Source organism: Strix aluco, chromosome 19, assembly GCF_031877795.1.
Source record: "Strix aluco isolate bStrAlu1 chromosome 19, bStrAlu1.hap1, whole genome shotgun sequence".
NCBI classification, from domain to species: domain Eukaryota; kingdom Metazoa; phylum Chordata; class Aves; order Strigiformes; family Strigidae; genus Strix; species Strix aluco.
The window spans coordinates 11,712,120-11,738,569 of NC_133949.1; the positions used below are offsets into that span (position 1 = coordinate 11,712,120).

Consider the following 26,450-nt stretch of genomic DNA (forward strand, 5'->3'; position numbering starts at 1 on the left):
TTATATTTTGAAAAGACTGTATAATCTTGACTCAGAAAAACTTGTTTCAGTGCTTTATCTCATCATCTCACTCAAGGGCTTAGTTCCACCACTAGAAGTGATGTTTTCTGGGTGTGCACAGGAACCTGGTCCTTACCTGCAGCAAAATGAAGAGAAGAAATGAAAAATCGCCTACTAGGGAAAAAAAAACCAAGTGAGTTGAATTCACCTGGGCTGTGTGCTGCTCCAGAAAGCTTCCAGCAGGCTGGGGATACGCTGTTATGTTTCATAGAATCATAGAGTCATAGAATGGTTTGGGTTGGAAGGGACCTTAAAGATCATCCAGTTCCCACTCCCCTGCCATGGGCAGGGACACCTTCCACTAGCCCAGGTTGCCCAAAGCCCCGTCCAACCTGGCCTTGAACCCTCCCAGGGAGGGGGCAGCCACAGCTTCTCTGGGCAACCTGTGCCAGGGCCTCACCCCCCTCACAGGGAAGAATTCCTTCCTTACATTTAATCTAAATCTCCCCTCTTTCAGTTTAAAACTGTTACCACTCATCCTATCCCTACACCCCTGATAAAGAGTCCCTCCCCCCTTTCCTGTACCCCCTTTAAGTACTGGGAGGCCATTATAAGGTCTCCCCAGAGCCTTCTCTTCTCCAGGGTGAACACCCCCAACTCTCTCAGCCTGTCCTCACAGGGGAGGTGCTCCAGCCCCCGAGCATCTTTGTTTGTCCTTCTGATGTTGGTGCCCCCAGAGCTGGACACAGCACTGCAGGGGGGGTCTCACGAGAGGGGAGCAGAGGGGAAGGATCCCCTCCCTCGCCCTGCTGGCCGCACTTCTCTTGACCCAGCCCAGGACACAGTTGGCTTTCTGGGCTGTCCATATGTTTGTTCCCCACTGCCTCCACGCAGGCATAGCCGGGACCTTGGGATGGCCAGAGCAAGGGCAGGAGCCATGCTGTGCCCTGCCAGTTCCCATGGACCCCTCTCCACTGGGGGAGGAGGTGTGGGCTCATGTTAGCCAGCCAGAACAAGAGCTCGGTAGCTCTGCGTGGCTGGGTTTAGTGAGCTGAGTGCTCTTTTGTTTCCCAGTTTCTGCCAAGGCTTAAAAAAGGGGGGTTGTTTGGAAGCTGCATGAATAAGCAGTCAAATACTTACAGAGCTGTTTCACTTGATCTTTTGAAGCACTGAAAATAAAGAAACAGTCTTGTTATCTTTTGTATTTCCTGGCCATAGAGATATTTTTACAAATATCTTGCAAGTGCGTACTGCCTTCCACCTTAAAATATCTAATATTTGATTTATCTCCTGGTAATTCTAAAGCAGGAGGTAATATGTAGCAGTTCTCATAACAGCGGAAAGCAACGCTACAAAGTAGAATAGAAAAGGTAGAAAAAAACAGGGCATTGCAACAAAGCAATACTTTTTTTTTGCTAAGAAACTAGAGCTTTCCATACCTTAAAAATTTTATCTTTTCTAGCCACAATTCCAAAAAGTACCGTGACTGTAGCCACCACGACACCAGCAATAATGGCCTCCTGGGGGAAAACAGGTTTTTTATCTGTCGAGACAGAAGAGGTCGAATATGTGATAGATTAGTACAGTCATATAAAACAGAGCATTTCACAGAACTGCTGAAAGATATATTTCTTTTCCCATGGTTGTCCCTGCTGATTTGAACTGTGCTCTCTCTGCTGTCCACAGACCGACTGTGTGCATTAGTCCCCTGGGAAGAAGGGAGCCAAGCCTGCACTTTACTGAACTGAAGGAAGAATTGAAACGTCAGTCCCTGAAGAAGAAGATCCCCAAGGCACTCTTACACATGGAAATAGGGGTGGCCAGAAGTACCACTGACACAGCTAACATTGCTTTCCTCCCTGGTCCAAGAGTACAGAAATGAGAGGGGCCTGGTCAGTGGGTGGGAAGTGGATGCCTGGTGGGTCACCTCACCTTGTGTCACCTGTGTGAGACCTGAGCATCCAGCCCCAGCAAGGCTTCCACCTTCCTGTTGCCCGCAGCGCTATAGTCAATTCTGGAAGACAATTTCTCTTCCCTTAAGCAGCTCTTTCGGCATGATGGAACACTATGGTCAGAGTAAGATGCTTCAGGTAAGACCTAAGGTGCTTTAAACCACACTTGCATGTGCCCTGTTAGCGTGGGAAGTGGGACAGTGGGCTGAGACTGTCTCAGGTCACGCATGCCAAATGCCTCTGAATAACAGGTAGAGAGGGAAAGGCCCTTCCTGGTGCTGTGGTCCCAGGCGCAGGTGCAAGAAGAGCTCCTTGCTGTTGCTGTGCCCTCAAAAGTTAACGCGGGGAATTTACCACATTCCACTTACACTTCTTAATCTAAATGGCTTGCTATCAGTATAAAAGAAAATGGAGAGTTATTTGTAAAGCTTATGGTTTGGCAGCAGCCTTGTTACCTTCAACTATCAAGTGGAAATCCTTTCTCCCCTCTCCCAAAGAAGATTTCACCATGCAGGTGTAGGTCCCGTTGTCAGACTTTTGTACTGTTTTGATAGAGAGCTGAAAGACCTCACTAGTCTGGTACAGCTGGTAACGATTTTGCTGTAGGATCAAGGTGGTGTTGTTCTTATACCAAGCTGCTTGGGCTTGAGGGTTGGATTTGGCATTGCAGGTCAGAGTAACATCTTTGTCTTCTTCGATTTGGAGGGACTCTTCTCCAGTCAGCCAGGGAGGAACTGTTCACAGTAATGCAGTTCAACAGGTCATTAATAATGCTGCTCACCATTTAACACAAAATAAGTTCCCTTTACATATCCCTGTGCAGCTTGTTCAGTGGTGCAACACATCACAGGTGTGCAGCCTTTCGTGATCCCCGGGAATCAGCGGGACAATCAGTGGCAGAGGTGGTCACTCCTGTAACTCCTCTGCCCTGACTTGTATCCTTGGGAAAGAATCTAGGTGGAGGCAGGGACATACCCAGAACATCTTCTTACTCAAGGACCCACCCACTCCCTATAAAAGAGGCATTAAATCAGGCCATAAGCACCACTGTGGGAAGGGAGTGTCTTATCACGTGAGTTATCTCCTCCTAAATGCATTTTTTCTCGGTGAAGACAGCGTACAAGGGTGCAAAACACCCCACCTTCAACTAGCACCCAGACACCGAGGTGCTCAGCCCCTGATTTCGTCCCACCCCAGCCATTCTGCACAGATATCCACCACCACAACTCACACTGGACGTCCAGGATCACAGACACCTGCACCGACTTGTTCCGTGCCAGCCTGCACGTGAAGGTGACTCCGTTGTCAGACTCAGTGACTGGGGATACGCAGATGTTACTGATATTCACTTTATTCCCATCTTTCAGCTCTACTCTCCCATTTCCTCGGTACCAGAGCAGCTCCTCAGCCTGACTGCTGTTCTGTACTAGGCAGGAGAGGGAGAGGGGAGGGCCAGGCAGCGTAGACAGGGAGAAGTCAGCAGCATGGTTATTTACAGACAGTTCCAAACCTGCAAAAGAAGGAGAACAAGGGTACTAAGCATTCTAAGCTGTACCCTTCCCACAAAAGCTGCCCTGCTAGCTTCTCCAGGCCCTTGACATTGGAGGAGGGACAGAGTTTCAGGCTTCAGTCTAACAGCTGTTTTCAGGTAGGACTTTAGTTTTTGAGACAAGAAATTGTCTTCATCACAAAACTCCTTTCACAGTTATTTAAAATCAAAATCAGGCTTTTGCGACTGACTGCAAGAACGCCAAAGCCTGACCTGTAATAACAAAATGTCTGAAAACCAGCAGTGACCATGTAACACACAGCAAAAGCTCATCCCCATCCCTCCAGTCTTGGGCACCCTCTTGCAACAAATCCCCGCTGCAGCATACCTGTGCCCTCAGGTTTTGTGCTCATGGTTTGGGACGCTGGTTTTGGGTTGGAGGTGAATGCGCTTGAGTGTATAAATTAGTTAATCGGCCCCTCAGCCATACCCTGGCCAGTCTGAGTCTGGCTGTTGAAGAGTTGCAGTTTGTTTAATACACAAACCTCAGGACGTACTAAATGAAGAACTAGTATAGGAAATAAGCTTTTGTAATGGGCTGAAACTCACTTCTGTAGCCTGGGCCATAGATTAATGAACTAAAAATATATCTCAGAATAAAAAGGCACTATAGTCCTGTGAATATAAAGAAGTCTGAGCTCCCTGTCTCTTCCCTGGTGTTCCCAGGTGGCCAAAGCTATCACACTTTTCACTGCTTAGGGCAGGTTTGAAAATGGTGGCCTCGTCACCCCTGTGCAGCTGCTGCAGTAATGTTGCAAAACACTGAAGCTTCCCCATTCCCTTCTCAGCTACTCTCAAAATGAGAGACCAGGTTTCAGACAGTCCTCTTGGGGATGAGCTCCGGAACATCTGAGAGCTGGGATGCTGGCGTGGCACATCACCCCGGGCACTGCCCAACCCCGGCCAGTGGCGCATGTCAGCGTGATGGGGCTTGGATAAAGCCACCACCGATTTTTTCCATTGCTTACCTGTGGCTACACATGCCAAAAAGCAAACAGCAAGGACAGGCACTTCATAGGGGACTGTGAGGCTGCTTCTCTGCGCCATCTCGGAGGGACCCAGCTGGCGTCTATTGGAGAGAGGGTCACAGCGTTGCTGCCTGTGCTCGGGGCTCACAGAGGGTTAATTGCTTGCTGCCATCAGACACCCTGGGGGGAGCCCTCCCAGAGGGGACAGAATCACCAAGGAATAAACTAAGTGGATTTGTTGCAGGGCCTTTTCCTGTTCAGAGCAGAATCAAGGGGGTTTTACGAGTTCGTTGTTGCCAATCACCTCTCTATCAGGGGAACCCCTCTCTGGGTTGCATAGCACTGGACTTACCTTGGAAGAGTCTCTGGAGAGGCTGCTCCTGCTAAGAAATGCACAGCTCTTTCCCCTCCTTATTTATAAGGTCTGAATGTTAATATTTTATGGTAGCTCAGTAAGAACTGAGTCCATAAAATGGGTTCAAGGCCTCGTTCAATTCCTGGATTTCTGAGCTCCCAGGACACTGAAGAAAAGTATTTGCTGGGCTCTGCTGGCTGTTTTATGAGACTTGCCAAGGCAATGAGTAACTAATGAGAGAGTTCCTGCATCAGCTATAAAGACCTTCAGCCAAAAATAATACCTTTTCCCTCTCAGCTTTCTTGGTGTCCATGACACTGTTTCAAGCCATAGGAAGTTTATCCTAGATTGTCCTAGAGCAGGAGTAGACTCTGATTTGCCCCTTCCTGCCCAAAGCTCTGTTGCTGTGTCCTCCTTCGACTGGAAAATGAGAAAATGCACCGATTCAGACTTTGAACTGCACGTTGGCAGAGGAGAGAGCAGAGACACTGTCCTGCTCGCTGGTGTGTACCCCCAGGGCGTTCCTGTGGTTAGCTCAGCCCTGGGCACCCCCCAACATAGAGTGAGGGTCCCCCAGCTGCTGGGACAGCCTGTGTGCATGGCCTGCGTGTTTGTGGAGGGCACAACTGAAGCACTCAGCTACGGGAAAAAGTGTCTGAAATTGCCTGTTTGTACTTCAGCAGGACAACAGTGACGTGGTTGCAAAGGATGGGGTCCTCGCAGCCTCCAGACCGTGTTCTCACCACTCTCGGTGTCCCCGCAGGCACAAGGCACGTCACTCATCAGGTTATGGCTCAGCAGAGCCATAAAGTGCATTTCATGAGCAGGAGGAGCCTGGGACACATTTTCTTTGCCTGCAGATGCAGTGGCCCGGCTCAGCGGCCCAGAGGTGGGCAGTGAGGGCCGGCTGGACGCAGAGAGCACACGAGCATACAGCGCTATTTATTTGCAGGGCTGTTGCAAACATGAGCTGCCTTTGAGTGTTTCTTAATATAACTTTTCCTGTGTTCATTGGTTTACCCTTAAAATTAACAGGGAATCATATTCAGTTTAAAAAAAAAAGTGCACAAAAGTCCCTTTAAAGAGACAGTACTCAGCCTGTCTTCTAGAAAACTGCTGGTTTAGAAATGTGTCCAGCCTTTAACTCACTTTTTACCTTCAAACTCAATTTAAGAAATTTTAAGAAATAAATTCCACTTCTTCCACCATTTTTAGGAAGTTATATGTCCTGTCCTTGTAGCATTTGACTAGATGTTGGCTTATGGTCCAGTACAAACTTCAGTCAAAATGATCTTCCTAAGCATAAAGTGATCTTTGTGGTTTGGTATTAAGCTGAGTTGAAAGAGAGAGGGAGGCAAAGGGACTGGCTGGGAAACGGCTCGTGTGCTCCTGCCAAGACGTGAGCCAAAGGCAGGAGAGCACGGGGAGGTCTGCGCTCCCTCTGGGCACTGCGTCGTGATGATACGTCAGGAGAAGGAGTTTAGAGTAAGCGAGGATGTAAAGAATGAAAGCATGGAGTTTTGGGGTATTTTTTTAGTCTAGAAATTAGAGTAAGGGAAAAGATTGTCAGACAACAGCTGTTCTGCAGTGGGTTTGTCATGATGCAAGGCACAGCATCAGGTGGGACCTGGGAAAAATTCTGTCCCCGGTTTGCGGCAGGTCTGTGTGATGGGCAGCAAGGTGAGCTCAGGTTCATCTGGTTTACGTTTTTTAAATGAAGGCAATGGCAGCATCCTGTTTTGCAATGAGCTTTGAGATCTGCTGAAGGGAGAGAGACTAGAAAAGCAAGGTGTTACTTGGCCAGAGGCACTGAAAGGCAACATTTTTAAACCAATAAGAATTACTTTCGCAATGACTTTTCACACTTTTCTTTTCATACTGGGCGTAATTATCTTGTGGGTGTCTAATTACTGAGTTCTAGAGTTTTGAGGGTTGCGTTATTCACCTTTCCATTACGTTTAGGAGGGATGTAAACCTCATGTTCCAGAATGTAAAGCAGTCACCAGTGACTGGGACTGGGAGGACCTCTTCAGTGAGGCAGATACTCTGTACTGCACAGCAAAGGATCCAGCCCTCTCTGAGGTATTTGGATCCAGCACTGTCAAGGCTGGATTAGACAGACCATGGGCTGGAGCCAGAGTAATCCACCACACCGGTTCCTGCTTGTCATCCTTACGGCAACGCTGGACCAACAAACCCAGAATAAGACTGTTGTTAAATATGACTCTGAACAGCCCCAAAGGGAATTAATTAATAAACACCAGTCTATTCCTGGGTGTAATCCAAGCCTTAGAAACCTGAGAAGAGAAGATTTAGAACATGATAGAGATTGGGAAGAAGTTTCTTTTCCACTGGGTCTCTTTAACCTCCGATTCCAAACTTCACAGCAGTTTGTGTTCCACTTGATTACCCCAGTGCCTGCAGGGGTAGGGGACACAACTTGTAATCCCCTGCATGTTCACTGGCAGATGAGAACTCGATTTATATTCAGAAGAGTTGTGAGGGCTGAAGGTTGCTTTTGGAGTCTGGGGCATAGCAGGATCTGCACAGACGTGTGGAAGCTGGGGTTTGTATCTATGGGTTCGTTTGTCAGGCAAACAACACCTCTAATGTAGCTGTAATCCCGCTCCAGAAAACATGTTTCTGCAACAGTGCCCGAGGCCCTGCTCAAAGGCTGCTCCTGTCTTCCTACTCATTGTGGTTCCCCGCTCCTAATCCCTTTTTAATATGTGGTGCTACATGTTTTGCAACACTTCCATTGTTAGAGAATGACTGTAACACCCAAACCCACTGCCTCTGCTTGCCAGGTATCTGGGCTGGAAAGTGAGGCTGTAAGAAATGCTACTTGAACTTACTCAGTGCTCCTGTTCCCTCCTACAGAACCTCTTTTCCCCAAGTATAAAGATTATGGAGATGCCATGTTCCCTGATTTCTCAGACTCCCAGCCCATACCGCACGAATCCTCCACTGTTGAGATGGACAGATCTCACGTAATTTTTTTCATAATTTTGTTAATAATTCTATGTTCTGATGGTCTATAAAAGATCACACACTATGCCATTGAACACAAAGGAATAAGTGATCTTTATTCTTGGGAAGGAATAAGAATAGTGAAAGGACCACCAAACCAGCGAATATTTTGAAGTTTTAAAATAAATTGCTTAGAGGCATTAAACATTCAAATGAAAAGTAGGCATTAATGAAGAAACAGACCCTGAGATTAAAAAAAGCAGCAGAGAAGCCCTCAGGAAGGTGAAGTTCCAGCACAAGTGTTGGACGCGGATGCCATCTACTGGCTACCCAGCCAGGGGAGCTGGCAGCCCTGCAGGCGAGTGGCGGGGAGGGAGGAGAGTCACCTTCTGGGAGCCCTGGAAACAGGATGAGATCCCTGTGATCACCACGGCAGAGGCTCAGGGACAGTAAAGCCTGTAGAAGGCTGAAGTAATGCCACACTCATGGACAGGTCTGCCGAAACCTTTGGGCTCAGAGGAGGAGGAGGAGGATGCATTTCTGAGATGGTATTTCCCCTTGTGTTTTCCACCTGCGCAGTGCAAAGTCCCCTGCAGAGTCTGCGCTCCTAGTGATGAAACAGGGAACCATATCCTGGGCTTTTACTGATATTGTTATACTCATATTTTGCTTTCAGAAGTGTGAGTAAATTAGGTTTAGAAAACCTCAGTCATCGCTTTAAGCAATTGCTCCCAGATCTCTTAAACTGTCCCTTTTTGAAGTGAGTGCAAGAAACGGAACCACATTCCGGGAGGGCAAGTCTAACCTCTAATCAAGAGCATTGAGACACTTGCCAGTGTTTCCTGTGTGGTGAAGAAAGCAGCCAGGGACTGTAGAAACTCTTAGGGCTGTGCACGAAAGCCCCACCAAACTGCTGCAGTGCAGTACGCACGGCTGGCTGTTAGCAGCACTCAGCACTGGTCCCCCCCTTTCCTCGCCACTCTGGGTTACATCCAGCACTGGTGGGTGCCAACAGTCACCAATCTTGAGATAGAAGACTAAAGATAGTACACCAGTGTGGCTGTTGCTATCCTACTCTGAAAAATATGGTCCCAAATAAAAGGAAATGTGAAAAGAACTTGGCATTAAATTAGCAATATAGGTCCCCTGCAGGAGATAAAAGTGACTTATCTGTATTAAATTCCACTTAAATGTTGGCTGTTGTAGTTTCCCATCTAGGGAGTGCTGTTTAGTAGCTTTCAGCTTTCACATCTAGCAGTGCTCAGGAAAATTAATACTATTGGTCTTTGCTTTGCATCATCCACTTATGAAACTCCATTTTCTACCTGCTCAAACCAATCTGCAAGGCAGTCTCCTGCCTCTGCCACAGGGTAAGACTATCATAGCAGAGATTATCTGCCAGGTTCCCATGAATTTGTTCTTTTTTGGGGACAGAAAACATTCCTCTGCCACTGATGGGCTGGATTTCAAGGGGTTTTTTCCTCTGGGAAACAAAAATGACTGAGGATGATGCTAAGCTGGGTGCCTGTTTCTTGCCTGATTTAGATGCTCTCTGATGGCCAGTATGGGACATTCCCTAGCAGTATTTCTCAGATCCGCCTCCCTTTCAAGACTGTATTCTGCTGGGGCTGCTCTACAGCCTGGACCTCAGCTATTTTTGTCTACCTAGGAACTTTCATCACCAGTGGGATTTCTTGGAAGTGCTCTGCTGGAAAACCAAGTGCTGATTTGATCTTGTGAAGTGCTGCCAAACAATATTAGCAGTTTTAACTTCCCTGCTGTGGCGTCATCCCTCTTTCCTTTCACGAGGAATCTGCAAAGACTGAGCTGCTCCATCTTTCCAGTTCATGGGGAATCATTTGCTGCCAATCTTCAGGAGGAAACCTCACTCCTCTGTGGCTAGAAGCACTGCAGAGAGTGTCGTAAGGCAAAAGCCGCAGCCCCTGAGTAACCACGTTCTTGAGTGCCAGGGCTGAAGCTCTCAACAAGCAGGAGCAGAGGGCAGAGCTGAGGAGGAGGTGGCTTCTTGCAGGTCGTCACCTAATCTACAGTCTTGCTCACCCAGGGATCGGGAAGGCAGAGCTCTCTTAGGTTGGCCCAAGGAAATGAGGTTTTGTTGTTACTGGCTGCTGAGAAAATGAGTGGATGACTCATCAGTCTTCTGCCACATGCTGCTTTTACAATTGGTTTGTTGAAATTCCAGACAACTGGGCTTTTATCAGCTAAAAAGGGAAATGAGCTCAGTTACTCTGTGTAAATCCAGAGCAATTTATTTGTAGACTGAGGACTTAAAGCTATGTAGCGGTGATCACTTTTGAGACAGCCAAATTCGCTCTTGCCGTTCCTTCTCCCTTTTGGTTTAAGAACATCTTGATGACCAAGGTCTTTTGGCTTTTCCAGTTTAATTAGATCTGGGGCATCTTTTTGATGGATAATCCCTGTTCCCTGCTTGTCTCTCTCTTAATGACTGTGCAGCGCAGATGAGCCCCAAGAAAAAGAAGCCAATTTACTCTCCTTTTCCTCAGGGCCCTTTTGATGCTGTACCACGCCTGGCTGACACAGAAGTTTGCATCATCTGATCTCTCACGCAAAGGATCCCGGAATGCAGTGAGATGAAAGAGTCACACCACTGACGGTTCCCCTGAAAATCAGTTTTATGTGCTAGACTCAGAGCTTGTGTCTCCAACAGGAAATGCCAGAGCTGGGAAGCAGATGTGTACATGAGATACTACTGAAAAGTTAAACAGGAATTGACAGGAATCCACTGTCGGACACTTTCAATGTTTTATGGACTGCAACACAGTTTCTGAAGAGTAAGCTACTCTGCTTGTTATTCCCTATCATCTTGCCTGCCTCAAAAAAAGGAATTAGCAAAGATCTGAATGGAGGAAACCCTGAAGGTTTATTAATGTATCTTCTCAGTTCTGCAGTACTTTGCCGTACTGCAGCGCACAACACAAAAACCATCAAACACATCCCCGGAGGTCCAGCCTGAGCTGGTGGCACCGTCAGGGCAGGCCACATGCGCTTCCCTCCAGGGAGCCAGGCACCGGCAGCGGGACTTTGGCCCCTGTGAACCGCAGCTGGTCACTGCGCCAAGGCAAGAGGCCACCCCTCTCCTTCCACCCCCAGAGCGTTTGTGTTTTGTGTTTAGGCTTTATCTTTTGGGGAGGGTGCTGTGGCAACAGCGTGTTGTGATGCCCCTCTGAGCTACGGGGAGCGTTGTCAAGCGCTGGTCTTTGTCCCCCTGTTTACAGCAACTCGCTCTTGGATTATTATTCATATCTGTTGCACCGGTGAGCACCGTGGACGGGCTCCGCGGGCCCCTGCCCTGCTCCTGCGGGGGCTTTCGGGAGGGGAAACGCTGAGCGCGGAAAGCCGAAGGCCGTTTTCTTCCCAAGGAGGAATAGCTCCTCATAGGAATAAGCTTCGGGGAGCGCAAGCCGGTCCCCGCCGCCGCCTCACGCTCCCGCTTGGCCTCCGCGTCCCTCCCGCGGGGCCGGGACCGGGACCGGGGCCGGGACCGGGACCGGGACCGGGGCCGAGGCCGAGGCCGAGGCCGTCCCGCAGGGGGCGCCGCCATGCTCCCGGCGCCCCGCCCCTTTCTGACGCAGAGCTCTCTTACCGCTTCCCATTGGTCCCCCGCCGCCTCGCCCTCGCGGCTCCTCCCCCTCGACCGTCGCTCATTGGCGGGCGGCGGAAGCAGTGCCCGCCCGTGGGCGGGGCCAGTGCCACCGCCTCCTCCCGTGGCCCGGTGAGGCCGGTTGTGCGGCGGGGCCATGGCGACCGCGGCGCGGTGGTCGCTCCCGCTCCTCTGCGCGTTGCTGCTGGGCCCGGCCCGCGGCGCCCACATCAAGAAAGCGGAGGCGGCGGGGCCCGGTGAGGCGCTGCGGTACCTGCACTCGGCCGAGCTGGGCGAGGCGCTACGGGCGCTGGCGGCCGCGGCCCCCCCGGGCCTGGCGCGGCTCTTCAGCATCGGCGACTCGGTGGAGGGGCGGCCGCTGTGGGTGCTGCGCCTGACGGCGGGGCTGGGGCCGGAGCGGGCCGGCGAGGAGCCCGGCGGCGCGGCCCTGCCCGGCCGCCCGCAGGTGAAGCTGGTCGGGAACATGCACGGGGACGAGCCGCTCGCGCGGCCGCTGCTGCTCCGCCTGGCCCAGGAGCTGGTGCGGGGCTGGGCCGGCGGCGAGGAGCGCATCGGCCGCCTGCTCAACACCACCGACCTCTACCTGCTGCCCAGCCTCAACCCCGACGGCTTCGAGCGCGCCCGCGAAGGCGACTGCGGCGGCGGTGGTGGGGCGGAGGGCGGCCGGGAGAACAGCCGCGGCCGCGACCTCAACCGCAGCTTCCCCGACCAGTTCGGGGTCGCCGAGCCCGACCTGGAGCCCGTGCCCGAGGTGCGAGCCCTCATCGCCTGGATGCGCCGCAACAAGTGAGTGCGGCCCGGCCCCGCGCTCTCGGCATCCTCCTCCGGGGAAAGGGAGACCCTCGGCTCTGTTCCATGGGGGCTTCAGCCTGCCTTCAGCCTTTCACAGCGCTTCTTAGCAGGGTTTGGGGGAAAAAAGATATTTCCCCCACTTTTGCGATAAAGGTTGGCCCATTGCTGGGGTCAACCGCACACCCGGTAACCCTCGTGCTGGGGAGAGCGGTTTAGTGGCCACAGTTTGCTGTGCACCTGCCAAGGAGCCATGCTAGCCGGCCTGGGCACAGCCTGTGCCCTGCACTCACCCAGGCGTTCCTGGCCTCCGTGGCCATCAGCATGTCTCCCATCTCCAGGAGCCTGCAGCTGGAAACTTCTCATCTGCTCTGACTCTTAAGCCTGTCTGTGTGTCTTGCTCTTGGGGCCACTAATGCTTTCACCCTGAGCTGTGGGATGCTTAAAATACTTGGGGTTAAGCGTATAGCTGGTCTGTGTATAAACACATTAACAGAGTTGCGTTGAACAGGACTTCTCCCCATTTTTATGTTTCATGGAAAATTCCCTGGATTTAGCAATAATGCTCTGTGCGGCAGCATTTCCAAATACAGGCCCTGCTCCTGCGGCTGTCTTCCCCGTCTGTCCTGTCGAAGTGTGCAGGACTGAGATCTTAAGTGCCCACGCTGATCCTGAAGGCTCTCACCTTCCAAGGGGGTGAATGGTGGGAAGCTGCCGTGCCTGGAGCAGGGCAGTCCGGGAGGGGAGATGACACCTTTGCAGCCCAGCTGTGGTTTGGGGCCCGGGGCAGCCCTGGGAAGCTCAGCAGCCAGTCTGGGCACTGTCTCTTCGTTTGCTATCTGCTCTTTAGAGAACTGTGGAGGGTCCAAACCACTAAATTCAGTGCAACGAACCATGTGAAGTTGTGCAGAGGAAGCCAGAAGGCAAAGTCTGATCGGACATGAACAACGCACCAAAACAAACTGTGGCCCTTTTCCCAAAAGGAGGATAGGGAGAGAAACAGAGAGGGGCTGGCTGATGGCCATGGTGCACTGTAAGGCTGTTGGTTGGATCCAACCAACACACACAACGTTCAGCATTGTATAATGTTTGCTCAGATGTAGGGAACAAAATTTGGTTGGACAAACTGTCTTTACTAAAACTTGGTGGATGGTGGTGCCCATGGAGATTATTGCTCTAGAGGAACTTCATGAACTGCACCAGTAATTGCTTGTCCTAAGGATCCTTTAGGACAGCTCCAATGCAGCAGTTTGCACTAAAATCCCTCCAGATTTGGTTCAACTCAGAATTAGTTACTAAGGAAACTCACGCACATTCTTAGTATCATTTTGAAAATACCTTGGGCTTTTTTTTTTTTTTTTTGCAAGTGTTTGAGGTGGGATTTGCATGTAAGAGAGGGTGAAACAGGAAGGACGTGGTGCTTTGTGCATCCCTCTGCCTGGCAGCGGCAGTTAATGCTGGTACAATTGTTAAACTAACATAACCACTGATAAAATAATGAATGGGTAAACACAACTGTTTGATTTAAAAAAGAGATAGAGAGTGTAATGCAATTCGTGTGCGCTATTTTAAGCAAGGCAAAGGTATTGGTCACATTACCTCTGCTCAGAAACTAAATCCCATTTGACTGAATGAGGAGAGCTCTTTTTCCCTCAATGCTGTATTTGGTGGAAAGAGGAAGAGCAGAGACAATTACCTTTAGGATTCATTGAAATGCTTATGCTGCCTGTGATCAAATTAGTGTGATAAATGGCACGCCATGCTGTATTTTCTGATGAGATTTTGACAGCTCTGTCACCCATCCAGATTTTATTTATGCAAGTCAGTTCTGTTGGACATACCAGGTGTTGCTCAAAGCTTGACGAAGAGCCGTGTACATGGCTTTATGCTGAGGGCACTGCTTGTCTGTCACGGAGTTTGAGGGCTCTGTCTTAGGCTGCAGCAAGAAACTTGTTTCATCTCCAGTAATGCCAGATGTCAGTTTGGGGAGTGAATAAACCAGTCCTGAGAGCTGGTTTATTGCAAAAATCTGCTGACTTCTCCACTGTGCTCCCACTTGGACGCTGTTCAGACCCTCTTACAACCCTGCTTGTTGTATTGGAGGCTGCCGTTAATACAAGGGGATATGTCTCCCAGGACAGTGTATCTTTTTGTCCAATGGTAGCCAACTCGGTGTGGGATGAGTGCATATCTGTTAACGTAACCTTGGTGTAGCTGCAGCTCCACAGGCGTTCTCCCTGCACAGGGCTGATGGAGCAGGGTCTGATCACTTCTCTTCCAAAGTAGCGTTACTGCTGGGCAGCTCGTCCAGGTGGCACGTTTTGCCTCGTTGATCCCAAATAGAGTTTGAAGGCTCCTGAGAACACAGTTTGGGTGGAAAGGCAGCAGAATAACTGGTTGGGTGGCTGTAGCCAGCTTACTGTTGAAATTGTTCCAGTATGACTCTTTCTTCTTCTTCCCAACCTCAGGTTTCTGCTCTCTGGCAATCTTCATGGTGGCTCAGTGGTTGCAAGCTATCCCTATGATGACTCTCCCACGCATAAGCCCACAGGAGTCTACAGTAAATCAGCTGATGACGAAGTGTTCAAATATTTGGCAAGAGCTTACGCGTCACATCACCCCATAATGAGAACTGGCAAACCTAATTGCCCTGGCGAGGAGGGAGAGACCTTCCAAGATGGTATCACAAACGGTGCCCAGTGGTATGATGTAGAAGGTAAGCTGTGCTGGTGAATCGCTCTGACTCTGCTAGTTCACTGAACAGTATGTCTTACAGAAATAGTTTCTTGATCGCGCTGGGATCTGACATCCAAACCAGTGGTGATTATCACAGAGGAAAGGACGGTGGGTAAAGTGGTATTTTTAGCTCTGAATGTGTTCTAGCAGCTTGAAATGAAGTGAGGTGGCATCACAGGCACACCAGTAAGTGCTTGATGAGTCACAGCTTGGGAGAAGTTTGTAGGGAAGAGACCACAGCAAACTGGAGGGTTCTTCCTGACCCTGTTAGGTGTTGGCAAGTTATCCTGCCTGTGGGAGGCTTCGTTTACCAAATGAACGGTTGTTAGGTCTCCAGACAGTTACTAAATTCTGATACAAGAAAGAGGAAACTATTGTTAAAGGTATTAAACTGATGCCAGTATTCTGTGAAAGGTTTTTTTAACCTTCAAACTTGTAATTTTGTAAATAATTATAGAATAGCCTGTTGTAAAGCTATGTAAAATTATTTAAATATGTGGTCTGAGCTAACCTAGCTACTCTCGCTGGAAGAGGGTAGGCAGCTTTTCTATGAACTGCTCTGCTGTTAGACTTGTGCAGAGGATGACAACCAGCACAGCCTGTTCTCTTCCACTAGTGTGGCAGGATCTAGAAGGGATCCAAAATTCGGTCTGCTAGGGCTTCTAGGAGAGCTCCTGATCCCTCCATTAGGCAGCTTCATTGGAAGTGATGTGAATATAAGCAAATTATCTCCTGGTGCCACCACTCTGCTTGTGTGGAGGAGGCTGGCCTGGCTCAGCCACGTGGTGGGCTGCTCTGTCTGCGTCGGTTTTGCTGAAAATGGGATTTAAGTGACAGTTCATGATGAGATATTCTTGTGGGAAAGGCTCTGTGAGCTGGCAGAAACAGAAATCTTGGCCGTGTCATTAGAAGAAGTTCTATCATTGCTGTGCCCCCTCAGCGGATGTTGTACAACCATGGTCTCGCCAGGCAGTGCAGAAACATCTGCGGTGAGGACACAACAAAGACCTTGCATACATGGTCTGAAGAAGTTGCGTTGCTTTGCTGTGCTCAGACTGCTCTGCTTTCCCTCGTAGGGCTGAGGGATGATAGCAGGAGTACTGGGCAGGCAGTGACATCAAATGTTGTTGTTTATCCTTTAGAGCTTACAGCTTAACAAATTCTAATAAGACGGTGTCTTTCCGAAACATAGACTTCAGAGCTGACTCCTCTCTTAACCCTGCTTCCACCTTGCTTGGGAAGGAGGGGAGGGATCCCTTGTTGGACCTGAACATATCGCCTCTGTGCTGGAAGAGAAAGTCTTGATTTCAGCGGTGGCTGAATCATTCCCCAGGATTTCACTGTTCAAATAAGATGTCGTGTTCAAATAAGATGCAGTTTTATCTCTTTCTCTAGCAGCTGTCTCCTTCCCTCCACCCCGTCGAGCACACCAGCCCTGGTGTTTGCTGGCTCAAGGTTCACTCTGCTGCTGTGAAAAGTCCAGCAGGAGGAAGGTTTGTGTAATGTGGTGAATTTGCTTATGAGGGAACAGGATATCCTGGATGATCTGTGCTGCCTTGTTCTGGTGGCAGTCGTTATCAGCAAACATCTCGGTCGGGAGGTTTGTTAGCTGCGCATCTAAGGTTTTCTGCCCTTGTAATGAAGTGGGATGGGTGTGCTCTGAAGGGAGGGTGGTTCCAGAGCTTTGGGCTTGTGTTCCCCTGCTCCCAGTGAGCAGTGTTTTTTGCTGCAGGGTTAACTTCTTCATTCTCCTGCTAGGATGCGAGATACCTGGCTAGTGGCTGTGATACTGGTGAGAGAGCCTTTTGGGCTGCCTTTGCCTTGCCAGCGAGCAGAGCAGAGGTTTCACCTACTTTCCTTTCACAGGAAATAGCAAGGTGTGAACTGAAGACCGGTTTGCTCTGTGCTGCCATCACTGTGGTTTATATTATGTCCAATAGCCTCCAGCATCCAGGCTCTGTGGAAATGAATCCTTCTGCTGTGACAAACCACAATCTCGGTCTCAGTGCTGATGGCTGCAGGTGATTCATGGGCAGAGATTATAGGGAGGGTGCAGTGACACTAACTGAGAATGGAGCATTGCTGAGGTTGCAGACAGGAGCTGCTGGGCACCTGTGTGGCCTCTCCCCTGAGTAGTAATTTATGTCCTGTTGCTGTTAAAGATGCACACGTGGAGGGTGATGGCAGCCCTCGAAGCACCTCCCAGGCTGAGAAGTTTATGTGAGGTGTAACCCACGGGAGCTGAGAGCCTGGGAAGAGCACAGGTGAACTAACAGATATCACAGAGGCCAGGACACGTGTATTTTGATGTTGTGTGAAGTCACTGTGTCCCTTCAGGGTTTTAGGTGTTAACACTTATTTTTAGTGGTGGATGAAAACCAGGCTAAGGGGAGTCAGTTGTATGCAGCATGTGACAGAGGCGGCAAAACCACCACGGTGGTGTATTGAGTCATCTGACTCGCTCAGCTCTGTGCCAGGGGCTGCTGAGGCTCGTATTCAGACCAGGAGGTCTTTCCCGGTGATTGCAGAGTTTAAATGTGTGGTAAAATGAGGCTGGGGAAATCCCAGTAAGCTGCGGGAGCTCCCTGGGCTGGGGTGAGCTCTAGAGATGACCAGAGCACATGGTTCTGTGAACAGTGTGCTTGTGGCCTGTGGATCAGGTTGTGCCAGGAGAGACTGCAGGCTCCAAGTGAACCAAAGCCAGGAAAAACAAAGAAATGAGAACATAATGTCTCAACAGGTGGAAATTTTCCTGCCACGTTTTATCATGTGAAATCAAACATGTCAGAAAGCAAACTGCCATGGGATTCATTGTCCCAGAGTTACCAGTCCAAGGTTTATGCTGGTGCCAGATCCCATTAACTTTCGTTTGAGTTTGCAAACAACCTCTTATGTGTGTCAAACCGAGGTGGCAAGTACAAACCATTGGAGTAATTGTTAAGGTCAAGTGTGCACAGAGAAAGATGGCTCTCTGCCAGACAGTTGAATTTGGCTTCTGCGTTCCAGCTGCTATAGATAGGCACGTCTGTGACTGGGATGCTTTTTAGAGGCTATCTCTGTTGTACATGCTCTTACCCTTCCTTCCTTTTTAACCTCTGGGGGTTTTAACTACCAAGTGGCTGGTTCAAATCAAGAAAATACATGCAGCTCTGGGCTGGTGTATGGTTCAGGTGATGCTTGGAAAGCAGTTAAGAAACCACTTAAGTCCTGTCTGTGGGAAGGACATGCTTGCCCTTATTTTATAAAGAGCTCAGTTTAGAAACTGAATTCAACATAACGTTCACTAGGGTATTTTGTGGGCAGCCTTGGAAGGTCTTGTCATTATTTGCAGTCCCTTCCTAAAAGTTATTTTCCTTGCTAGTTTGAGTCTCTGATGTCCAAGCGTTTGAGGTGTTTCTGGTGTCTACCGGAAGGCACTTCTCAGGTTGAGTGTAGATTTAGGTTACATGTGTGCTTACTAGCTTGTTTTGACTGTGGTTGCTAGCCACACTGAGCTTCTGAACAGCTTTTAGTGACATCAAACTCAGAGCAATTAAAATGAGTGCTGAGAACAGTGGGTGATCATGGCATCACTGTGGTGGCCGCTGTTTCCTGGGCATGGCAGAAGGCAGTTGCAGCATGAGCTCTGGTAGAAGTTTTCAGCCATGTCTTTCTGGGATACGCACAATTAGCCGCTCTTATGTGTTTGTAAGTGTTTTCATTAAAATGATTACTGCAATTTTTTCTTACTTCTTGAGAAAAATATTGGCTTGATGGTTTGAGGGTCTGATGCGGCTTTTCACATCTAACATGAACTGCTGGGTGGTGCAGTTCTTGGGAAGACTCTGCCCTCCTCTTTGGGACCGCCCTGGGAAGGCTGCAGGGCTGTGCTGCTCTGGGCTGTGTGCTGCAGCTGCTGGAGTTGGAGGCTCAAACCTCACCTCCTCTGAGTTTTAATGATTGCAGACTAATGGACCAAAACGTTCCTCTGCCTGTTTGGTGCTGCTGCTGGTGCTCACCCAGTCTCATGCTACGAGACAATCGGTTCTGTCCACAGAGTAAGCGACTTGTGCCATGTCTTTAATCAAGTCTCTAGCTTCCTTTGTGCCATCTGCTCTCTCTGCAGGGCAGACACAACCATTTCTCTGCTTTAACTTAGCTGCAGGTCTCTTATCTCCTAATATCTGCTCCAGCGAGAGCTGGAATTAGAGAGGTTTCTGCATAGCACAGTTTGAAAATAGAGCCCTTCCTGGCTGGCCTGGAAGGCTTCTCCTGGCACGTGGTGTTATTTATGGTATCTGTATCCCCGGGCTTGACTCTAGAGAGCTGCATTCTCCTCCTTGTCTGCCTGGTTTGAACTTGGCAGGGAGCAGAGCCATTCTTGACAGCGTGAACGCTGCAGCCCTTGTGCTGAAGGAGGTCTGGGATTCTTGCCTGAAGTGCGGTCCTGATGCTCAAGGAGTGGGACAGAGCAGGAGAGGGGTTTGTTCTCAGCATTTTTGTGACCTGCTGCCAGCCAGGGACTGACTTGCTGTGACTGTAAGCTACTCACTTTTCCTTTGCTTTCCTCACTGGTAAAATAGGGATGATGCTTAATTGGGAGGCTGAAGCTTTACGCAGTGTGGGCTAAAAGACACCCTGTGATTAAAAAATGCTGGAATAAATCCAGAAAGTTATCCCAGATATTAGCCAAAGAGACTGGTAGAGTAGAAGCACTGTAATCTGACAGCCTTGGGAGTGCTGTGCTCTGCTAATGGTAGGCTGTGTACAGGTCTCTCTTCATACCTCCAGATCTTCTGCATAGCCATGAGAGGCTGTGCAGATGGTATATGGAAAAATATGTAATTCCATATGTTGTAAAAATAACTGTCCTGCTCTGCAACGGGGCCGAGTGAAGGCCAAATATGTGCAGTGGATACAGTCCAAATTTTCAAGTATGCAATGGACTACTGTCCTGAAGAGACAGTTTTACTGAAATTGATGTAGCAAGCTCTAATTTAGTCCGTTGCTGCTCTATTATGGGTGAGCATCTGTCCTAAATTTGCCTGAATGGCAGATGAAGCACTAAATATGCTTCATAATGGCTCTGGTTTACGTATGGATGTTTTCAAATGCATTAGCGTCCTGCTATGAACAGATGGTTATAGGCTGGCAAATTGTTTCACTCTGCATGGTGTTTACTGGCGAGAGAGCAGCCTGCTGTGGGTTACTTTTCTGAGCCTGGTAACAGGAGCTGAATAGAACTGGGTATGTGTCAGATTCGCAGGCCTTGTTCCTCCAACCTCTTGAACTGAGTTTGAGAGTTTTAAAGTCCTCAAACACTTTTTGGCCCGTTGTGCTGGACAGAAAAGTCTCTTTCCTGTTTGATCTCAACTCGTGCACAAGCTGCAATGCTCTTTCTGGTGGCAAGTGACATTTGATTTGTTACAATAAAAGCTTCGTGTTCCCTTAGCAGCAGGCTCCCAGAGGAATTGCGAGGAACTGGGACATCTTTGTCGTGGTACCGTCCCGCACATCTTCCCAAGGGTCTGTTTTTCTAAATCCTACTTCATGCCATCAGTCCAGCTCTGCTTTACCCAAATGTGGTGGGGCTGTTGAATTCAGAGCAGCAGTCCCTGACCTTTTGGGACAGTGAATGCTTACAGCCACCACATTAATTATAAGCCTCCTCTGCTTAGTAAAGTGCTGCTCATAGCTTTTCCTGGGTGTGCATTAACACAGTTTCTGCAAATGCCAGGTAGTGCATTTGCATCGCAGTATTGATCCATTCTGGCAGGTTAATTGGCCAGCTCAGAGGGTCCCTTGCTTGTGAAGGATTAGGGAATCAGACAAAGCAAGTGAGGTTTATTATCACAGCACTAATGTAGCACTTCGGTGGGCAAAGCAAAGGGTGGGCGTACAAAGTATGCATTTCTTACAGACTGGCCTCTGGATTCCTGTAGGCTGCTGCCATGATAGTGATATGTGTTACAGGCTGTCTTCTGGTTTCCTTCCTCCTGAAGTTTGTAGCTGCCTCCTGCAGAGCAAATGTATAGCTTTTCTGTGACAGATGGGCTTCTGAGAGCCAGCTTGACTTCCTCAACTCATCCAGAAGAGACCCATTGCCTGCATCCCTGTGTCTGGCGGACACCAGCGGGAGTCGTTCAGTTGGTGTGCGGAGGTCTCTGGGCTGAGTGGGTGCCGGTGCTGCCATGCAGGAGCCGTCTAGGAAGTGGTGGCCAAGGCTGTGGCACACCATCTGCCTGGATTGTAACTGAGTAAAGTTGTGTAACCCAGAAGGTATCATCAGTATGCATAAAACTTAGCGTGGTGTGTTTTCCATACTGACACAACGGCCTGATTTGGTGGTGGTGGTGGGCACGATCCTCTCATGTGGCCGTGACATCTGGCTACAGTCATGTGGTGGGATTTGTCAGGGTGACTCTGAAACCTGTTTCACAGACTTGTGGTGGTTTTGAAATGTCTTTTTAACTATTGAAAGGTCCCACAAATGTTTAGAGGGTTGAACATTTGCAGTCTTCAGCAGCACGCTGAAGTCTGAGCTCTAGATCACGAGTGTTGATACCTGCAGACCTCAAGTCCTGCTGGTACATGATTCATTCTTGTTTGAGAAACAGGTTTGCTTGCTTGAAGGTTGAAGGTAAACTCCAGCAAATGGGGTCAGGACACTTGCTGGAACAAGGTGACCTTTCTGATTTGTAGCAGTGCCTGTGGTTTCTCTGAAGGGCAAGAATAGCAAGATGAGCTTAATACTGGGAAACAGCTCTGTGCACTCCTGTGTTCTGGTGCTTACAGAGATTTGGCTGGTTTAACACTAAGCTAGCAAGCCGTCCCCAGGTGCTGCAACATCCTTAAATTGATTGAGACTGCTGCCTTAAAGAGGAAATGTGGGAGGAGGCTGGTGACTTGGCTGCAGGGCTCAGGGAAAAGAGCAAGTTTCCCACTTGGAGTTTCTCGGGTGGACAAGTCTGTGTCCTGTTCTCCTCCTGCAGGACCTGGCTGCTGAGGGATCGCAGGAGTCCTCAGCGATGAGGGAGACATTGCTGCCCTCCCAAATCAGGAGAGTTTCCTGAAGGTGACTTGCTGCAGCTCACTGCATGCTGTCACCATGTCAGACCTTGTCAGACTTTCTGCTGGGGCTGCTCTAAATATCAAGTAAATGATACTTCAGATAAGGAGTTGGAGGAAAAGAGCAGCTGAGGAAGTAGAGAAGGGGAAGCATTGCTCTCGTCTAGAGTTTTGCTATGAGTTTTTTTGGATAACAGCTGTATGCCACTTGAAACTGATTTTGGCCTGCAGATTCGAGCTGCCACTTCTCAGGTTGATATTCTGGTGTGCTTTTTTGTATCAAAGGCCTGAAGCTCCTTTTGGGTGGAATAACTTCTCTTACAGGAAGACCTCACAAATCTAAAGGTAGCTTGGAACGTATGGCGAAGGACTTGGCAGCAGTAGTGTTCAAACTGCAGTGTGCCTGCCCTGGAATACTGCATTTATAGTGTCTGGAAAATGTCTTCCCAGTAAAATGAACCCGTATGAATTTCCAAGTGCTGTGCTGCTGAGTACAGCTGACAGAGCAGTGAAACCAAAGGGACTGTCATCTTTGAACTCTCTGTGGCTGATTTGAATGGCCCAGTGTGCCAGTTACTGGGAGAAACAGAGCTCGGTCTTCCCCAGCACAGGCTCTCACTGTGATCTCTTCTGACTTTTCTCCATAGGTTGTTCGCTCTGGAGCTAGGACAGCATCGTGGTGAGATGCTGTGGGGGGCTGAAGGACAGGGAAAAAGGTGCATCCTGTGGTGGGATGTCTGTGCGTTGCTCTTGGTACATGTCTCTGCCTCATTTTCTCAGGTGGGATGCAAGATTACAACTACGTGTGGGCCAACTGCTTTGAGATCACGTTGGAGCTGTCCTGCTGTAAATATCCCCCGACCTCCGAGCTTCAGCAGGAGTGGGAGAACAACCGGGAGTCTCTCCTTGCTTTCATTGAGAAGGTAGTGCTGGCTGGCTTGGGGCGTGGGGCAGCAACCGTGAAACCCGTGTGTCCACGGTGGGCTGAGAGCACCATATTCAGTTGCTCTTGTGGTTTGTTTGCTGCGTGCGGTAACACAACTGTTAACTGTGCAGAGGTTGGTGGCTACAAAGCTGCTGTGTATCTCTGTGGTTCTGCCACAGTTCCCACATCCTCTACGGTAGCAGAGCTTCACTCAGAGGGGCCTCGTGGGGCAAAGTGTTAAACAGAGGGACCGATCAGTGCAGATCTCACTAAGTAATGCAGAGTACCTGTGTGGCTTCAGTGCCATGAACCTCCAGTGATGTTTAAAAGCACCAGCACTGCTGAGTCCTCTGCCAGGCTGTCTCCAGGTGCCCGTGTATGAGTTGAGGAGGTGATAGTTTAGACTGGGAAGGGAGGCAGCTGCATTTTGTCCCTCAGTATGGCTTGTAACCCTGCTATGTTCATATTGTTGTGTGCCCATGTTGATGAATTAGAGGATTTGTTAGGGAGAATCAATCCTGAGAGCATGCTGGAATTGCTGTCCTTGCTGGCTGGCTAAGCACTGGATGTCTCTGCCTGACAGCTGTCCTGCTCTGCTGCGTTTGGGGAAGGGCAGGGGGATATTGCTGGCTGAGGATGTGGTTCCCCTGATGTTTCCTGTCTTCAGCCAGGCTCTTGTATTGTTTTCCTCAGGTCCACATCGGTGTGAAAGGCTTTGTCAGGGATGCAGTCACCGGAGCTGGCCTGGAGAACGCAACCATTGTTGTTGCTGGTATTGCTCATAACATCACAGCGGGCAAATTTGGCGATTACCACCGACTGCTTGTGCCTGGGACCTACAACGTGACCGCAATTGTAATGGGGTAATGTCTCTGTGGCCGCCTGCGCCCACACTGCCAGCTCCTCATGTTCCTTCACTTGATTTCTTCCCCCAAAGCATCTTGTGTATTTAAGGGGTTTGGCTGGAAGCTGTGACAGTAAAGGACTCCAGCTTAGAGCTGCAGCTGTGTTTGTTCACCCCATGCCCCGCTGCAGCGGGGTGCTGTTGGATGCACAGCATTTCTGTCACCTTTGTTTGATTGCTTGTATCAACCTGCATCTTACTTTTTGGGCAAAGGGAGAAAGCGGAGTAGGGTCGCCCCAGTAAGAGTTGGTGTTGTTTCAAGTCTGGGTGTGAACGCGTAGCTTGCCCCTAGGCTAGCCCTGTGGTACGCCCGTGGCTTCTTCCTTGGTGAGTCTGTAAACAGGAACTTGTGCCTCTGTGACACAGCGGGGACAGCAGCGTAGCTGGGTCTGGTGGCAGTGGGATGCGTGCCATCAGCTTGTTCACTGGTGAATCTCTCAGGTAGTTGTTAGCCCAGTGCGTTTGGGCTGGGAGGATTAGGCTGGACTGGTGGAGAGGCTGCAGGGGGTTTTGGCCTCTGTTCAGCAGAGCCTCCTTGCTGAAGCCAGCTCATTTTTTTCACAGTTACACACCAGTGACCAGAGAGAACATCGAGGTGAAGGAGGGAGCTGCAACAGAAGTGGATTTCTCCTTGCAGCCGACTGTATTGCCACCAGCTCTTAACGTCACACAGTTCACAGCAACAGCTGCTCCTGTCTCTACCATCACCCCCACCCCTGTGCAGGCAGAGGCTCCAAGCCCAACCTCTCTCCATCAACCCATCCAGCCTGTGGACTTCCGCCACCATCACTTCTCAGACATGGAGATCTTTCTCCGGCGCTACGCCAGCGAGTATCCCAACATAACCCGACTCTACTCTGTGGGCAAGTCGGTGGAGCTGCGGGAGCTCTACGTAATGGAGATCTCTGACAACCCTGGTGTCCACGAAGCAGGTGACGTGGGAAATCCTTTTTAACGAGGCACTAGGGACAGTCCCTTTGCTTTGAGAGACTCGATGGGCAGAGCAAAAAGGAGTGTAGCGCTGGCACCTGTCTGAAGAGAGACTGTGCTGCTCCTTGCAGTATCCTTTCTAAAAAGGCCAGGTGCAGTGGGTGGCACTAGTGTGAGTTAAAGAGCATTGCCCTGGGACATCTACACTGGTCGTGGAGCTCTGGGGACAGAAGGACCAAGGGGCTTCCCTGAAACAATGTTTGTTGTTTTTGGTGTTGTGGAAGCAGAAGGGTAAATTTTAGGTAAACGCCCTCCAGCCCTGCAGAAAGGCCTGAGAGAGCAGTGCTTAGGGTGGTGATATGTCTCCAAGCTTTAATGTAAGTGGTTATAATTGTCTCTTGCGGCTGTGTATATGCAGGTGAGCCGGAGTTCAAGTACATCGGTAACATGCATGGGAATGAAGTTGTGGGGCGAGAGCTTCTCCTGAACCTCATCGAGTACCTCTGCAAGAACTTCGGCACGGATCCTGAAGTGACAGATCTGGTCCGGAGCACACGGATCCACATCATGCCATCCATGAACCCTGATGGCTATGAGAAGTCCCAGGAAGGTATTGCTGTCTGTGTTGAAACATCTATGAGGTTTCTAGCTCTGAGAACAAGCCTTTGAGTTCACGGTACCTCTCTGAGAAATCTGGAAGCCTTGCTGGAGCAGACAGGGAGGCTGGGAAGGGACTTGGCGCGTTCTGTGGGATGAGTGGGTACACCCCGCGTTGCGGGATGTGGGCGGTCAACTGTTGGGGAGGGAGAGCTCTTATGCTTCAGCGGTGCTATATGCTGCCCCTGTTTGGGTCCCCTTATGGTTTGTGTCTATCCCAAGGCTTATTTTAAAAAAAGACATTCCTTTGACACAGCTCATACTTGCTGTGCTTTGGTCCATGCTCTAAGTAACATGTGATGTGGGAGACAGGCTGTCTGCAGAGCACTTGTCCAAGGATAATACAGACTTTTATTGTGATGTTGAAATTGGCAAAAACATCCTTCATGAAGTCCTTAAAACTGCGTGGCTCTTGCAGATTGGCAGAACTAAGCCTGTCCAGAATGATTTTCTGGAAGCAGAGCTCTGCTTGGTTGTAACAAAGAACTCGTCCAGCTGGTTTGAGAAGGTGAGCTCTGAGGTTTCTGCGTTCGTGACATCCGGCTGCTGGGATTGTTCATGGTTCGCTGCCTTTTTGCTGGCTGTGGTCTGACTGGCCCTGAAAACCTGTGCAAACACCTGCTGAAAGGGCCCTCGGACGCCTCTGTGCACAGAGCAGGCCCGTCGCTGAAGGGGCGTGTGACAGCCCCGTCACTCTGGGCTGTAGGAAGCCCAGCACTGTTGTGCTCTCTGCTGTTTTCCATTAACTGATAGTTGTAAGCTCTGTAGTTAAGAAGATGAAGCCTCTGCACTGCAGGGGGCAATTGCATAGGGCACAGGCTTGAACACATGTTTAATTTTCAGGAGACAGAGGAGGTACCGTTGGCAGAAACAACAGCAACAACTATGACCTGAACCGGAACTTCCCAGATCAGTTCTTCCATGTGGCAGACCCTCCGCAGCCAGAAACTCTCGCTGTCATGACCTGGCTAAAGACTTACCCATTCGTGCTCTCAGCAAACCTGCATGGAGGTATGACAGCCAAA

At 49.7% G+C, this 26,450-nt stretch overlaps 2 protein-coding genes across 4 annotated transcripts in view; one reads left to right on the forward strand and one right to left on the reverse strand.

Annotated features, from left to right (window-relative positions):
• TMIGD1 (transmembrane and immunoglobulin domain containing 1) lies at nucleotides 1-12,665 on the reverse strand. Of its 3 annotated transcripts, XM_074845448.1 has the most exons (8): nucleotides 12,520-12,665; nucleotides 5,108-5,244; nucleotides 4,470-4,570; nucleotides 3,184-3,462; nucleotides 2,408-2,686; nucleotides 1,440-1,543; nucleotides 1,141-1,169; nucleotides 1-136 (listed from the first exon to the last, which is right to left on the reverse strand). In XM_074845448.1, the coding sequence occupies exons 1-8, from the start codon at nucleotides 12,559-12,561 to the stop codon at nucleotides 133-135; spliced, it is 975 nt and encodes a 324-aa protein (XP_074701549.1). In that variant the 5' UTR covers nucleotides 12,562-12,665; the 3' UTR covers nucleotides 1-132. The 3 variants fall into 3 exon arrangements, with proteins under 3 accessions (XP_074701549.1, XP_074701551.1, XP_074701550.1); XM_074845450.1 differs by lacking the exons at nucleotides 5,108-5,244; nucleotides 12,520-12,665 and adding an exon at nucleotides 4,822-4,952; XM_074845449.1 differs by lacking the exon at nucleotides 1-136 and having other exon boundaries at nucleotides 1,137-1,169.
• Nucleotides 11,539-26,450, forward strand: part of CPD (carboxypeptidase D) — a 27,501-nt gene continuing 12,589 nt past the window's right edge. The window contains exons 1-7 of the mRNA XM_074845446.1: nucleotides 11,539-12,223; nucleotides 14,695-14,942; nucleotides 22,790-22,932; nucleotides 23,628-23,797; nucleotides 24,403-24,770; nucleotides 25,187-25,378; nucleotides 26,269-26,436. Coding sequence (XP_074701547.1) covers nucleotides 11,574-12,223; nucleotides 14,695-14,942; nucleotides 22,790-22,932; nucleotides 23,628-23,797; nucleotides 24,403-24,770; nucleotides 25,187-25,378; nucleotides 26,269-26,436 — 1,939 coding nt within the window. The 5' untranslated portion in view covers nucleotides 11,539-11,573. The remainder of the gene's footprint in view (nucleotides 12,224-14,694; nucleotides 14,943-22,789; nucleotides 22,933-23,627; nucleotides 23,798-24,402; nucleotides 24,771-25,186; nucleotides 25,379-26,268; nucleotides 26,437-26,450) is intronic.

Bases quoted from the DNA above. Each gene is read 5' to 3' on its own strand.
- TMIGD1 (XM_074845448.1), bottom strand. From the start codon at position 12,561: ATGGGAGACATGCTGATGGCCACGGAGGCCAGGAACGCCTGG. The intron at 3,463-4,469 runs GTAAGCAATGGA...CTTCTTTTGCAG, and splicing joins TTTGGCATGTGTAGCCACAG to GTTTGGAACTGTCTGTAAAT. The intron at 2,687-3,183 runs GTGAGTTGTGGT...TACTGTGAACAG, and splicing joins TGTGATCCTGGACGTCCAGT to TTCCTCCCTGGCTGACTGGA.